We start from the raw sequence: 15,329 nt of genomic DNA on the forward strand, positions 1-15,329 counted from the left end.
CCTCCGTCCAGTTTAATGGCCCTCAGATGCAGAAGCCCCCACCGTTGACCCCTTAAGGATAGGGGCGTGAAGTTTCTAAACAACCCCTGTAGAGGAGGCTATTGAAGTGACCCGCTTTGCCCCTCTTAACCCGTGAGTGAGGCAGAGCAAGCTGTGCTAGAAGGATGCCTGTTGTTTTTTATACAGTGGTGAAAGTATATTGAATGTGTAGGAAATGTGCAGTCTCTTTACACTATGCTCATCCTACCCACATGCAGTCAATTAACCAAGAGATGTGTTTAATTCAGGTTGTTTTCTCTGGGGACTATAACATCAGGGAATGTACCTTGTCACCATGAATGGATTTCTGAAAAGTGTAGGGCAGCAAGCCACACATTTGTTACCATTTCATGTTATGTAGCTGTTGGAAGTGTTCATTTGTTTAGACATCTGGTTTGTATCACCACCACTGTAAAGAAATGAGTCTGCAGGTTTCTCTACAATAAGCTCAGTATCTCTCATCAAACCAGTCTGAATTTGTACAGAAATTCAAGTATTTCTAATAGGCTTGCGGATATGGAGTTACACACTGTATGAGATTCTTTTATGTCTAAACATGATAAAATGTTCCTATTTATTATTTATTAACTCTTGTGTTTTATGAACACCCCTTGCAGAGGTAATAATCGAGTGGGTCCTCCTCCCAGCGCTCGGGTCCAAGGCTCTTACCCTGCACCCAGACCCCTGTCGGCTCTCGGCCCCGACCAAGGAGATGACACGCTAATACAGGCCATTATGAACCTGGACCGTGGGTAAGTGTTTGGCCGATATCAAACACGTTATGCTGTTCTGCATTTGTGATTAAACTTTGGACACCCCTGCTCAGAACAATGGTCACTATGAACAGCTAAGAAGGTAAAAGACCTGATTTCCCAAAGGCATTTTTTTAAAAGATATATTTGTTGATTTCCATCTTTTACAGTTCTCCAAACGACTGGATTTCCGACTACTTTAAACAACTGGATTTCCATGTAAAAAGTCAAGGGAAAGATGTCATGTTCTAATTTGCCTTCCATATCTATACTGATATCTAACATTTCTAAACGACCCCTGTCGAGGAGGCTATTGAATTGCCCTGCTTTGCCTAGCTGTGCTAGAAGGATGCCTGTTGTTTCTTATAGATTAGTGAAAGTATCTTGAATTTTTCTGAAGAAGGAAAATATGCAGCCTTATAACACTATACCCTATATATGAACTATACTATACTATTTAACATAATTTCATATCATTTCCATCTTTTCCGTCTTCATCTTCCATCATTTCCATGTAAAAAGTCAAGGGACAAATAGGCTCTTGTTCAATTTGCCTAATAAATCTGTACTGATTGACGGATGACTAAGTTAATAGTATTTGTCCCTCTTGCTGGTTCTTTGTGGTATCTGCGAAAAACAGAAAAGGATTCTAAGCTAGACTTTAAAGTACTCTAAAGTAATGTAGACTTTAGAGCTCTACTAAATTTGGAGGTGCATGACCACGTACTCCGATGGGGCATGGGGCTGGAAACAGTGGGGTTGCGCCATTTGCAATGCATCAAATATAAACTGACCCTACTATCTAGTATTCTTTTCTATTCAACTTAGTGTTCATACTTTGTTAAATTGCAGCTCATCTCAGCCATGCCTCAAGCAGGTTACCATGGAGTAAGTCACCTGTTCGACATTAAACCCCATCTCTCACCAACAGGGAAGAAAGGGAAGGTCTGCGCCGTAAAGCACCTTTCCCACCAGTGCGGGAGCGTTCCCCTGTCCGCCGGGATGTCCCCCCTTCCCCTCGCTCTGGATCCAGCATCAGCAGCCGAAGCTACTCCCCCGACAGGGGAAAGACCCTCCCGTATCAGCCTCCTCAGGGCAAAAGTAAGCTCCTCATGACTCCCCATCTTCTTATTCCCATAGAGAACGTCCAGCTGTATATCTGTATAGTAATTTTGGTAAATGTCACTAGCACTGGTAGCCTAGTGAGGAAACATCCTGCATCTCGTGAGTTGTTCGCTTTCCTCTTTCTTTGTGGCTTCAGTCTGGTAGACTGATGTGATTGTCTTGTTCTCTGATTGTCTTGATTGTCCAAATGTACATTACATAATGTAATTTCATGTACAGAAACATCTTATTTTAAATTGCCTGTTGTTCGTAGTACCACATTCAGAAAGCAGTCCAGGCTGCATCACTGCTATAACTTCAACATGAATGGGTGGAGGTAAACTGTCAAAGGCTGAACAGGAAGATATTGTCGCTGTCCTGCAAAAACCCTGCAAGTAATTTGAATGTGCCATTTGGTCTCTGATAAATGGACCAAAAAATAAATTATAAATGGCTCCAAAATGACTTGAAATCAAATCTTCTCACATTGACTTACATTAAACATTAAGAAGATCTTTTCCTTCTCCTGTAAAGATGCTATTTTGGAGGTTTTTGTGTGACCACCAATATGTGTAAATGTGTTGGATTACAAAACAGGTTGTTTTGCTGCTTAGTTTCCATATATAGGCTGTGTAGACTGCGGCATGTTTTGACTAATGATGTTTACGCACTACATCAGCCTCAAAATCCATGAAATGGGCCCTTTAATGCAAGCCGACAAAGAAAACATGCTCACAAACTTATAGAGACGCCAGAGGTCCCCAAGCTTTTCTCTGCCAGTGTAGATGGTGCAGATATGAAGGAAGAGATGACAGTAATGACCAAACCTCTGAGGAGGGGTGCTGCTATGTTATCAGTATAGCACAACTGGAACAAAAACGGCTGCTCTTTTGATGGAGCTGTTTCTGCTTTTCCCCCTGAATGGGGGGCTGCTCATTTGTTCACCTGTATATTGCTCATAATGTCCAAATAAATGGATATTGTCCAGACTTGGTGTATGCAGCAGAACGAGAGTAAACGCTCATACGCATATTGAGAATGTGGTGTTCTCCTGCTGTTTACAGAGCTGGATTTTCCTCATAGTCATCCAGTCTTTTCGAAGGAGAGTTCTGAGTGGTGGAGCATTCCCTGCACTCAGACTGAAGACTATGCGGGGGGTCAGTGTGTGATGCACTGTGTTCCTGCTGTGTTCCAGCGTGACCTGTGACTTGACACATAACACATCATAACATGTTGTTTGTGCTCTTAAATACTACATTGCTTAAGTAAAAAAAAAAAAGTTTTTTCACAAGAGAACCTAGATACTATAAAAAGGGTACTGTAAATTTTTGCTACATAAATCCCAGAGATAAAATCAGTAGGCCACAGACAACAACAACAAAAAAGAGAAGATCAAATAGTGTTATTTATGTGGCTTTGGCTAATAAATAGTACTTTAAATAAATAGTACTAGTTTTTTTTTGTTTTTTGTTTCTTTGTTTTTTTTTTTTAAGTAAAATTAAAGTTAAAAATGCAATAATAAATGCAATTGAGTTAAAATGCAATAACTAAATGAGTATTTATGTTTTAAATAACAGAAATAAATAACAAATTATCATTATATTCTAAAGAACACAGCGCTATAATAAATTTGGCCAAAAAAACGCTGTAGGCTGATAAAAATGAGAATAAATATATAATGCTCAGTGCAGCCCTAATATTTTGCAGTGTAGATGCAGTGGAACTTACATAGTTGGGTGTGTTGCACATACAGAAATAGCAGTGCATGCCCGCGTGCCATGTCTGAAATGATTGCTGCTGAAAAAGCTCCCAGCTGTTCTATATATTTCATGGTTTGATGAAAGATGCAGAAGGATTCCTTTGCTGCTCCTCTGCAGCTCGTCTCCGTACACTCATCAGAAATGGTCCATTTTGCTTTCTGGTGAGGAAAGTTCCGGCCTTTGAGAGATGCCCGAGTTGACAATTGAATCCATCTTGTTTTAGAAATGAAAGTGTGCTGTGAGGACAGGCTTGAAAACCCATCCTCCCAAGCAATACTTCTGCTCTTACAGTGGTTACACAGCAATAAGGCAGGACTGCAGCTCATTATATTTTACACCAGACCAGCACCAAACCTACCTGCATGTGTAATTTGGTTCGTTAGCTGATTCATTTAAAATGAGTTAGCAAATAGTCTATTATTGTGGAATTTAATTAATTACTCTCTTTCGAAATCTAGATTGTACCTTAAGCAAAAATACTGCATATATACTACTGCAGTCTTAGTACTGTTCCTGCCTATGAACAGCATGCAGTGGATATCATAAATAGACCTTGTGCTGTCCAGTGGGAAATGCGCAACTGACCACTATAGAATAGCTGGTGTTAAACAGGCTTTACAGGTAGACTCCTATGACTATTCTGAAAATAATAAGCTCAGTTTGCTATGTTTCAGTCCAGCCCTGAGATGCTGTAGACCGACTTAGTGGTGCTCCTTTTTTGTTACAGAGTTGCTGAAACATCTGACAGGGGGTGCTATACCTGTAGACCGTAGAATGTTTAGGTATATAAAGTAACACTGAGGCTGAAATCCTCAATCCTGATTCCTGAGAAAATTCAATGGACAGTGCATGTCAGGCTGTTACCTGGATGTCATCGAGGCTAAGAACCAGCCTTGAGCACTGCGTACACTCTGTGCTGATATTGATGAATCAGTCCTGTGTTAGATGACTGATCACAGAGTATTTATGACATTCATGTAATTTTACAGATTTCTGTATTTATGACATTCATGGTTAGGGAAAAAAAGTCAACACGCCAGGTCAGCACTTCTACTCCTGAGGTGGTTTGTGAATACATACATCAGTAGAGAACCTACAGTATTTTAGCAGCCTAATTATGAGTTCATAAACATTATGAACAGGTCTGTAAACATTTTTAGATGGTCTTAATGGGGGTGATTTTCAAGGGGTGTACCTGCCAGTAGAAGGTTTCTATAGAAGGGGGTTTTGGGGGTTGTTGTTTACTTGATTGTCAGCTCCCATTAGTTTTAAGGGTCATTCAATTTGAAACTGTGTCTTAAGGTGCTTTGAGGCACCTTCAAGCAAAAATCTTTTCTTGAAGGATCCTCAAAGCACCTTAGGGGGTTCCTCCACAGTTTCCGGTCTCAAGAAACATATACTTTTAACAGTGTGTTTCTATAGGCTACGCAAAGCAGAGTAGTGCACCTAAATGTTTACATGCATTGCCCTTATTTTTTACCTTTATCCACAAGTTCTGCTATCAAGTACTCAAGTTACATTTAAATTTAGTTCTAATCCAGAGTGCCCCCTCCCCCCCCCTTTGGCTGCAGATTGAATGCTAGATGGAAGGATTTTTTTATAGCTCTCGTCTTCATTTTGAAGGGTAACAATCAAGTTATTTTGGTCCACTGCACCCTCTCCTACACCCTTAGAAAGCTCAACTGCTTTCTGGAAGAGAAAATGCGCTTTACTGTTGGCTGTACTGTATATTTTTGCCTGACTGATGCCAGTGTTTGTCCCCTCTCTAATTTGTAAGCAGAGATTTGTTCAAGAGAAGGAGGGTCGTGCATCAACCAAAAAAAGCCAGCAGTGATGATTTTCAGTCCCCCCTGCTCCTCAGAGCTCCCTTCATATAACCCCTACTCACGAGTGATGTGTTTCGTGCATGCCTGTGTTGGTGCAAAGCAGCAAGCCAGAGCGTGCCTTGGATATGATTGTGATCATAACAGCTATAACACAGTACAATTTCAGGAATGCCTCATTCTGAAAGCTTCTGAAACCTGATTCAATCGGGGGGATTTTTTGGTTGAGGTTGATGACTGTGAATTTTTTCTTGTATTTGTTTTAGGGACTGAAGAGCCGTATGGGCCAAGTAGAAGTGCTGGTAAGTGCAACATATCATAGCAGTGATCTGTTTGGGGTCAAATGACGGCCTGTAAGTTGGATTATTCCAGCTGCAGGTTTCTGATTGGTTGGAGTGTTGATTATGGAACGATTTAGGGTTTTTGCTGAAATTTAAGCTAATGAACTGAAGGGAGCTACATTATTATTTATTTATTTATTTTTTAAATATATAAAGAGAGGCACTAATTCTGCTCCTGTGTATGAAAGGTCAAACATCAGTCATCAGTAATCTGAGAAAGAGCGTTGCAAATCGGTCAGCTGCGCTGCCTTATTCGGTTCTCTTCAGCCATTTGTTTGGTCAAGGATCATAAAAATTGAACTGTGTCGTGTGTAGGAGCCAAATATAGAGTTTAATTACAATTGTGTTTTTTTTTTTTTTTTTTTTCAAAGATTTCGTAATTAGCTAGAAGTATCAGTTGTAGCCCTGGCCCGATGATTGATGCCGTTCATTTATTGATTTTTAGAGTATTGTTCTTCTGTTCACTTTCACATGCTAAGTGAGTTTTTGCAGTGTACTAATGTTTTTTTTTTTTTGTATATTTACCTGTTTTTGTCCAAAAATTATTTTAAAGGAATTGTAAATAGTCCAATAAGAAAACATCACTAATTATTATTATCTGCACATCTGTACATCTGTACATCCTTTAAAACAGACACAGAGAGACAGTGGACAGTACAGAGAACGACCTTGTACAGATGATTGTATATGAAACTAATATTAGAAGTTGCTCTGTTGGTTTTCAAGGAATGCGGTGCTTCATAACTGAATTTGGATCATAATGTAGTTTAACATGACCGTTCTGCAAATGATGATAACTTGTATAAATGTATGTTGTTGCCCAAGCTTAGTGAATACTGAAGCTTAATAAGGCTCACATTAAAATAAATTTTAAATTAAAATAAATAAAATTAAAATTAATTTTAACACATGAAACACACGGAATGTATATATATCGCTGTTTAATTATTTACAATGTGTTGAATTCTGCACAAAAATGGCATGGGTGCTCTAAAATGTGTAAAAAAAAAAAAAAAAATCATTTATTGCATCTCTGCCGGAATGACACCTTGTCCAGTTTTTAGCACATGTTAAAAGCGCCAGCTGCCCTTAAGACTATGTCCAAATGTGAGAAATGAACCTGTAGAAATGTTTTAACAGTACTTTTACATTGCCATCCATTGAAAGTTAAGGTTTACTTTTTAGAAGATACCATGATTTCTTCATCCAGTGATAAATTGCTGACCTTTTTATCCTTAGAAAGCGTAATTCCCAAAAAGGATAAAGCATGTGTTCATTCTTTCCCCTAAAAATGAATGTGAACACTTTGGGCTTTTTAGCAAATCCTTAAGATCATATTTAAACAAAATTCATTTTCACTTAAAATATTTTTCAGTAAATAATATAAAATAACAAGTTGCAACAGACATATAACGGTTAATAAACCACACATATTTGTTCTTTATTTTTAAACTATGCAGATCTACAGTCATCCTTTTTCACACGTTACAGTGTCCTTTTGTCAAGATCCTAGATCAGCCCCTATTCTCTCAGCTCTTATGCTTGTAAAATACTCCTCTGAACCTGTACTTTGGCTGATGAGTGCTGTATAGTGAGTTTTAGTGCTGGAACAGCAGAGTCCGGGCTGTGTGTGCCTGCAGGTCAGCTCTCTGCTCATCTCCGAAAGAGCCATCTGCTTCAGCAGCCCCTCAGGCGCAGCAACATCCGCCCCAACATGTGCAACCGTTTACAGCACTTAGTGAGTCAAGGATGACCCTAGACACTGCTGTTCTGCGGGTTTTTTATGCGTGTCCAAACCAAAGCAGCATTATTAGCAAATGTTCTTTCTGCTGTCTCATCCTCTTTTTTTTGCTCATCCCATCTTCTTTTTCCCCTACCTTTTCTTTGATCTTGCTTAGACCGGGACAGAGCCCCAGGGACCTCGGTGAGCGCATCTCGAGACGGATCACCCCACAGCTCTGTGTCAGCCTCCAAGGTGAGTGGCACACACACACACAAGTATAAGTCAATAACACAAAATCTTCACTTGGCAAAACGTAGTCCGGATAAACTACTAAATGCTAATTTGGTAGTGCCAGTCAACCTATCCATTCCTAACTCCCCCTAGAACTAACAATGCTCCCGACACTAGGAGGGTAAGGAGTTAACACAAGCCTCCTCCAATACTGTCCATGCGAAGCCAGCCACCACTTCTTTTCGAACTCAGCCTTCATGCTTTGAGGAAAGCGACGGGTCCCCAGCTCCACCCCACAAGCTCACAAATGCCTGTGCCGGCCAACATCACATTTAGAGTGATGAGAAGAGAGGGCGCCATTTACCCATTCGGACAGCCAAGGGCACAGCCAACAGCACAGAGCTCTGACCGCTGAAAGCTAAGCAGCATGGCTTGGGATTTGAACTCTCAACCCCTGGACCATAGCGATAGCGCATTAGACCGCTGAGCCACTCAGAAAGCATGCTAGTGAAACAGCAGCAAAGACCAACAAACATTTGAGCACTGTTTACAACACCTCTGACTAACTAGCTTAAGTCAGACCTGTTAACTGTTAACTTTTTAGTTTATATAATTTGTTTTGTGTAGCATTATAACTTTAACAACATAATCATATCTTTGCAACGTAGCATTGCTACTGACATGTGCTAACAAACTGTGACCAGATGCATTTAGGGGTAGGCGAATTCTAAATCCAGTGCCCTTCAATACAGTATTTAATACTGAACACAATAGCGAAACCAAATCCACTGTGTAAAACTGAAGTACAGCCTCATAAGCCGCTTAAGTGAGGTTTTGAGAACTGCTAAGTATGGTAAATTGGTCTAGCAAATTTGACTGATGTAAAACAACCAATCGTGAAGCATTCCCAACAAGGCAAAACCAAGCCTGTAGGAATGTTTTACAGTTCAATGACTGTATCTGAAGAATCATTGGTATGCACAGATGACAACTAAATTATTACTACCAGTCGTTTGTTTTTCAGTCAGACTGGTAAGCGATACAAAGAAGTGCTGAAATGTGTAGAATTAAACAGGCTGTTTCTATCACTGTCTGTTCTGACTGGCTGTGCTGCATTGTGTCTCATTCAGAAAGCGGTCATAGCTGAAACACTCCTGATGACTAAACTGTAGCAGGCTGAGTATTTATTGTAGAGATATTTGAACTACAACGATTACAGTTTACTTCTTTTACTTCTTTATTTCATTAAAGTGCGTGAAATGTAGTTTTATTCGTGATGGGAATCATTTAATAAGTTGGTGAGCTGCATCAGTCTGCTCAATAGTTACATAATTGTGCAGTTTCCCTTTTTGGAAAATGCCCCCCCAATCCAGCTAAAATGGAGCCACTGATTTGACTGTGTATCTGCTCATGTGTATAGGTCAGTGGTCCGTGCAGTTAGAGAGGGAGAGAGTGCAGGTTTTTTTTTCCTTCCCCTAAAAAACATGGAAAAGGTGTCCGGGCATTGCTCGGTTGATCCTGCGGCCTTGTATCCAAACCTGGCCTGGACATATATTTGAAACTTTATCCCGTATTCAGGTTCAGATCAAACCTTTCTGCTTTCACTGATCCTATGTTGTGGTCGGAGGTAACCCATATTCCATAATCCATAACCATTAGTGTCAACACACCGTTATATCTTTTAGAACAAACAGCTCATGGGTCCCTGACCTTGCTGTATTAATATATAAATGCATACATTCATACATTTAAATGTGTGTGGATATGTAAAGGCATAAATACACGTAAATTTAAATATGCATGTGAATAAATGTGTGTACATTTAAATGTTAAATTAAATCCTTACGATTCTGTGCTTTTCTGCTCCAGCACACTTGATTTAAAACACCAGAATGTATGTGCATGACAAGGCTCCTCTTGGAGAGAGCTTGAAATGTTTATCCAAAGCCGACAGGACCCGGCTGCTTGGTTTGGACGTTGTTTGCCGAATAAGTTCAAATTTCACGTTCGGATTCTCGTAGCCTGCGTCCTGTTTTTAACAGATTTTACCCTGCATTACCCCCACATTCGTTTTTCTCCCTGCTTTATTTTTCCTCTCTGCTGTCATTGCCATCCTCATGTTTTTAATCCAGCATGCTGGATTCACACACTTTCATGTTTTACAAAATTGAGCCCTGGGGTGCATGAGGCTCACACTTGAGACAATGAAGGAATGCACAGTGAGAGTGCAGTTAAAAGGACCTTTTTATTTATATAGTGCTGGAGTTTGTGTCTGGCTTGGACAGAAAGATCTCAAGCTTTAAGGCTTACAGTCTAGTCTTCCTTTAAAATGCTTCAGCTCCCTAATATCTGGCCTACGTCCCTAAAATAAGGCTGTCTGTAAAGTTAGAATTTGGATATTTGTTGAAAAATGTCCATCTGAATGTTAGAAATGTCCTCTCGTAGTGTCTCCTTGAATTGCTGAGCTCAGTTGGTCACACATGACGTCTGCCAAATGCACAGAACACCACGTCAGCTCCTCTTCATACATAAAAGAAAATAATTCATTTAAATTAGATGTTTAAATATATGGAAATCCCCCAACTCTGCATTTCTCTGCTTATTTATTTTTTGGTCTACTTTAAATGGAGGACCTTTTCTAACTGCAAGTGCTAGCACACTATAACACAGTAAGCTAATGATCATGTTTATAGGTTTGCATGCTATGTTTCTTTAATTCATTTAATCCCTCCCCATGATTTTTCAATAATAGGCTAAAAGTTTACCCATTGCACTTGAATGAGGAAGCAACACATTTTAAGCAGTTCTGTGTTTTCTGTCACTATACAACTCCCAGCAGGATCCCTACTATTTTTTGTGGATTGTTTTTCTTTCTTCTGTTCATAACATTTAGAAAATGATTAGAGCAATGGCTTTGTGAATTTATGTTGTTAATAAGAGGCAGTAGATAAAACAGCAGAAATACCCATGTTATATAACATCTACAGGCCTGAGTGTTTTTGCTTCTTTTGCTTCCTGATTACAAAGATATGAGGTTCTGTTCTGACAGTGACAATAAAAAAATAATTTGTATTTTATCAGAGACCCACCTTGCACCCCCAATCAGAACTAGTGCGCTTTTGGAGATTCTTGATGCACTATGTGAACAAAGTATTGGGACACCTAGGGTGCCTGTTCTTCCAAAATTAAGGATTTTTTTTTTTTTAAAGTTTCTCCTGCTTTTGTTAGAGTAACTGTCTCTACTGTCCAGGAAAGGTGTTCTATATTTTGGAACATTGCTGTGATGATTTAATTGCATTCAGTCTCAAGAGCATTAGAGAGGTCAGAGTGCTGAATGATTATCATCCCACCTCATCCCAAACTCCACAGCACAGTACAGTCATTTGTCTGTTCTTTTGAAAGGTATATATCTGCATTCTGAGGCTTCACAACAAATTTGAAGATGAAACCTCATTTTTGAGGCAGTGGTGGCTCAGCCGTTAGAGCTCCAAGCTATTGATGTGGGTTTGCTGTACCCGGGCTTGCTGTACGTTGCATTGACAAATACGTGCACCTTTACCTTTTTACCTTTTAATGCTGGGGGGGCTTTATACCTAGCGAGTTCTGGGTGATATGATCTCAAATCAGTGTCCTGATGAATTCATTTTACACTAATTACAGTTAGTTGTATGATTAAATGAGCTGCTTGAGTCGGCTCCATGCTGCTTCCATGACATGGAAAGGCACATGCGATAAAATGTTTTTATAGGGGACAGTACATGAGCATTAAAATTAAGAATATAATTTAGTTAAATTAAGAAGTTTTTTTTTTTTATATTATTAGATTAAATAAAATGAATGAATTTGACACAGGTAATTTAGGCGATTCATAATGTTGTTAATAATGTTTTGATTAATGTTTGATTATTTGCCCAGCCCTACCTCTAGCCCATACCTGGCATTGGGCATGTTGCCAATAGGTTCATGTGCATCTTTTATTGGCACTGCTTGTCTACATGGACTAGACAAGCCGTGTTTGAATTTGCCTCAAAGTAGCTGAATGTAGTGTAAACATATAGCGTGTTTAAGGCGCCCACTTATGGGTTTAGGACACTCTTAAGACTATCTTAAAAAGATTTGCTGCAGTTATGTAATACAGTTATGTCTTTACAGTTGGTCGTATTTGCATATTTACTTTCAAACAATACTGTGCCAGAATCCTGACTGCTGCCACCGGCAGAGTTTGCCCCAAATGTGGCGAGTACGTTCTTTTTCTCTTTGATAACCTGTTTGCCCACACTTCCAAACTTCTGCCATATCTTCGGCACAGGTTTGGTGCTCAGTTGACACATGAAAGGCTCACTGTCTCTGCTGTGTTTACCCTCGGTGTAAGCAGGGTTCATACACTAGACACAGGAGAATGCAGAAGGAGGACTACAACTGAGCCTTAAACTGAGGCCACCCAGGCCGCATTAGTGCTGAGAAAAGAGAGAAAAATCCATTAACTCAGACTCTCAGCTTTATCATATGATCTTATCAAACGCAGAGCGCTCTAGTCCCACTCTAGGGAGTTCCCACAGCCCAGAATGAATATTTTTCCCTCCACTTTTGCTGTCTTTCGCTCTCTGCCTGACTTTCCCAACATATTGTCATCGCTCTGAGTGATGTATTTGTTTTAACGTCCTTTCTCGCGCACCCTTGTGTTGTTTCTTCTATTTTGATTCAAGGTCAGGCTAAAGATGGTGATGCTAGGCCTGCCAGGCTTGTTGTGGTTTCTTTGTGCTCTGTAGTCCATCAGTGCCACCTTGTCTTATAGTTTGCGAACACTGTGCAAGCCCTTTGTAATCTACGCCATATAACAAACCAAATACCGTTATCTGCGGCCTGGCGAAACACACATGCACACACACACACTGTGCACACTCTCTGATCTTTTGATCTCCCTACATGACTCTGCTCGCGGGGCATAACCCATAACCTTGTAATGAAGATGAAAAGGCTGGGCCCAGTGTAAACTTCTCTTAATGTGCGGCCTCTGAGGTTCAACAAACACTCTTGCTTTTTGGGATTCATTGTTTGTAGAACAAAGAGGAGATGGACTGGAACCGCTCGAGGTTCGCTCACCCACCATCAAACATACCTCACGCCAGCCTTACATATCTGTGCAGAGAATATTTATTAATACAGAGCCGCAAGATATGAGTGTTTTGTGGTTGGATTAGTAAGTGGGTGGTCATTGCCTCAACCCCCACCCCCCCAACCCTTCCTTATTGACAGATGCATGTATACGCGATTTCTCCTAACGTTGCAGGTATTGGCAGTGATGATTACAGCATCTTTGACTATTCCCATACCAACAAAGTATTTTAGTAATTAAACAGCTACTCTGCTTCAAAAAGAGCAGTTATTGCACATTATAGTAATTGAAGCACTTCAATTAAGATGAGCATCTAAAAGGGTGGCGTCATCTTCTAAGCGCTCAGACACTCGACTATCCCACAGGAAGAGAAACACACCGCTCACATCTCCACTTGCTGTGATGATTGGCTGATTTCTAAGTGTTCTTAGACTCTTCTGCATCTGCATCCTTCTTTTTAATGGTTTTGGATCTGACCATGGTGATGCCAGTAACTCCAATGGTCAAGCACCTGATTTAAATTTTAGATATTTTAAGTAATAATAAATGTGGGGTTATCCTAACTTTTTCCTTGCAGGAAACTTTATGAACTCCATTCATTATAATTTGCTAATTTTACAAATGATCTTTCTTCTGTTTTAAATCCAACTCCTCTGCATCTACAGCCTTCTTTTTGACTGAGAAGGTCATAAATGTACAGCCTTGTAAAATCATTCAAGTCATTCTTTATTTAGTTATATTGCTGTCATCTTTCGATATTGTTGAAAAGTAGAGCATATCGTTCATATCGTTGCTGTCTAATAAAAAACATGGATCTCCAAAATGGTGACTTAACAGGAGAAATATAAAACAATTAAATGAAAGTGGTGTAAATGTAAGTACAGGGTTTAAACACTTAAAAAAAACTAAAAACTGTAAAAAATTTAGATACATTTTTATGGAGAAATGCAGATACAGTTTTTCATTGGACAGCAGTGATGATTTTTTATTTTTATTTTTTTTATTTATTTATTTTTTTTGAAAAGCTTTTTTTGGGGTGTTGTGAATTATTTTTACATTACTGTATAAACATGTAGGTCATGCGATGTCATGGTTTAAAATTAGAATTTTTATGCAGTAAGATTCATTTTTTTCATTTTTTTCATTAGAGTGGTGGCTCAGCAGTTGGTCATTGATCACAGGGTTGTGGGTTCTGTACCCGGGTCTGCTAAGCTAAGCCTGACTGCGGCTTTCTAAGATAGGATATACAAAAGAGGGATTGACATATAGGTACTTAGCTAACATAACTAACATTGTGTCTGCCACTGTGGCCTAGTTCAGCCCACTGAATCCTCTTTAACATCCAAAGCCCTCTGTAGCCATAATTACAATGCTTCTCAGCCATGTAACGCATATTTGTTAACGGCCCATGCACTGAATGCATTACAAATGTGCTGTCATGGCAAATGCAGTGTGAAATAATTGGACAGCACATCGGGCCGTGCGTGGGTATTTTAAGAAGCGCCCAGCTTCTTTGTTCCAGCCTTTTCGTTTTTTATGGCTTGGGACACAAAGAAGCAAATGTGGCTTCGTCCCAGCCATGACGAGCCCTAGATCTGCGTCTGTTTAATGAGCAACGTTCTGGCCTTCTCCCCATAGCCTTGAGAGAAGCTGCATCTCCAGTGGTCCCTTTTGGCCCTGTTTTTCCACACTGATGCTTCTTTATTGTGTAATACGACTTGACTGTTTTTCCATTACTTCCATTTCATTATTTTGTCAGTGGGGGTGGGGAAAAATCTTGTGCCTCGGATTCTTGAACCGAGTGCTCGTCTTGAGATCATCAGGGATGGAATACGGCATTTGCATGCATATGTGCATTGTGATTGTACTGAATATTCAGCTGTGCTGGTGGACACGCTGCCTGTGTATTCTGAAGTCACCCTATTTTAGTTCCGTGTAGGTGGAATAAATGAAATTCAGAAAGTGGCAAATGCACAGGCTTGCAACTGAAAATGCTCATAGCACAGCATAGCTCAGAATGATAAACGTGAATATAGGGTTACATAAGAAATGGGTGAATTTGCTAGATCTTTGAGAACTGTCCAAGCTGAGAATGCTCTGTTCCTTGTGTAGGAGGAGATTCCAGTGACTGAGGGTCCAACAGATGAACCTTTACCTGCAACTGAAGAAGGCCCCACTGTTTTGGATGACTTCCATGAGCGGCGATCTCAAGCCATCGCGGCCAAAGCCAGAGAAATCGAGAAGGTTTGTCTCGTACTGTCACATGCAGAGGCCATATCCTACGTATTTTGTGTATTCTCTTTTCCATTTGTGACTTTTGTGAAAAAAGTTTTTGCCTTGAAACAATGAAACATGGTTCTTTCTGTTACTGTTCTTTTAAAACTGATGCTCTGTGTTCTACTTCATTCACAAAGAAAGCAGGCCAGCTTACAAAAATTAA

At 39.9% G+C, this 15,329-nt stretch overlaps 1 protein-coding gene across 1 annotated transcript in view; it reads left to right on the plus strand.

The window, feature by feature from the left end:
- pphln1 (periphilin 1) overlaps window positions 1-15,329 on the plus strand; it is a 35,797-nt gene that overhangs the window by 10,032 nt on the left and 10,436 nt on the right. Inside the window, exons 6-10 of the mRNA XM_072672601.1 lie at window positions 657-791; window positions 1,723-1,892; window positions 5,745-5,780; window positions 7,718-7,794; window positions 15,002-15,133. Of these exons, the coding sequence (XP_072528702.1) occupies window positions 657-791; window positions 1,723-1,892; window positions 5,745-5,780; window positions 7,718-7,794; window positions 15,002-15,133 (550 nt within the window). The remainder of the gene's footprint in view (window positions 1-656; window positions 792-1,722; window positions 1,893-5,744; window positions 5,781-7,717; window positions 7,795-15,001; window positions 15,134-15,329) is intronic.

This window comes from Salminus brasiliensis, chromosome 2 (genome assembly GCF_030463535.1).
Source record: "Salminus brasiliensis chromosome 2, fSalBra1.hap2, whole genome shotgun sequence".
Classification (NCBI taxonomy): domain Eukaryota; kingdom Metazoa; phylum Chordata; class Actinopteri; order Characiformes; family Bryconidae; genus Salminus; species Salminus brasiliensis.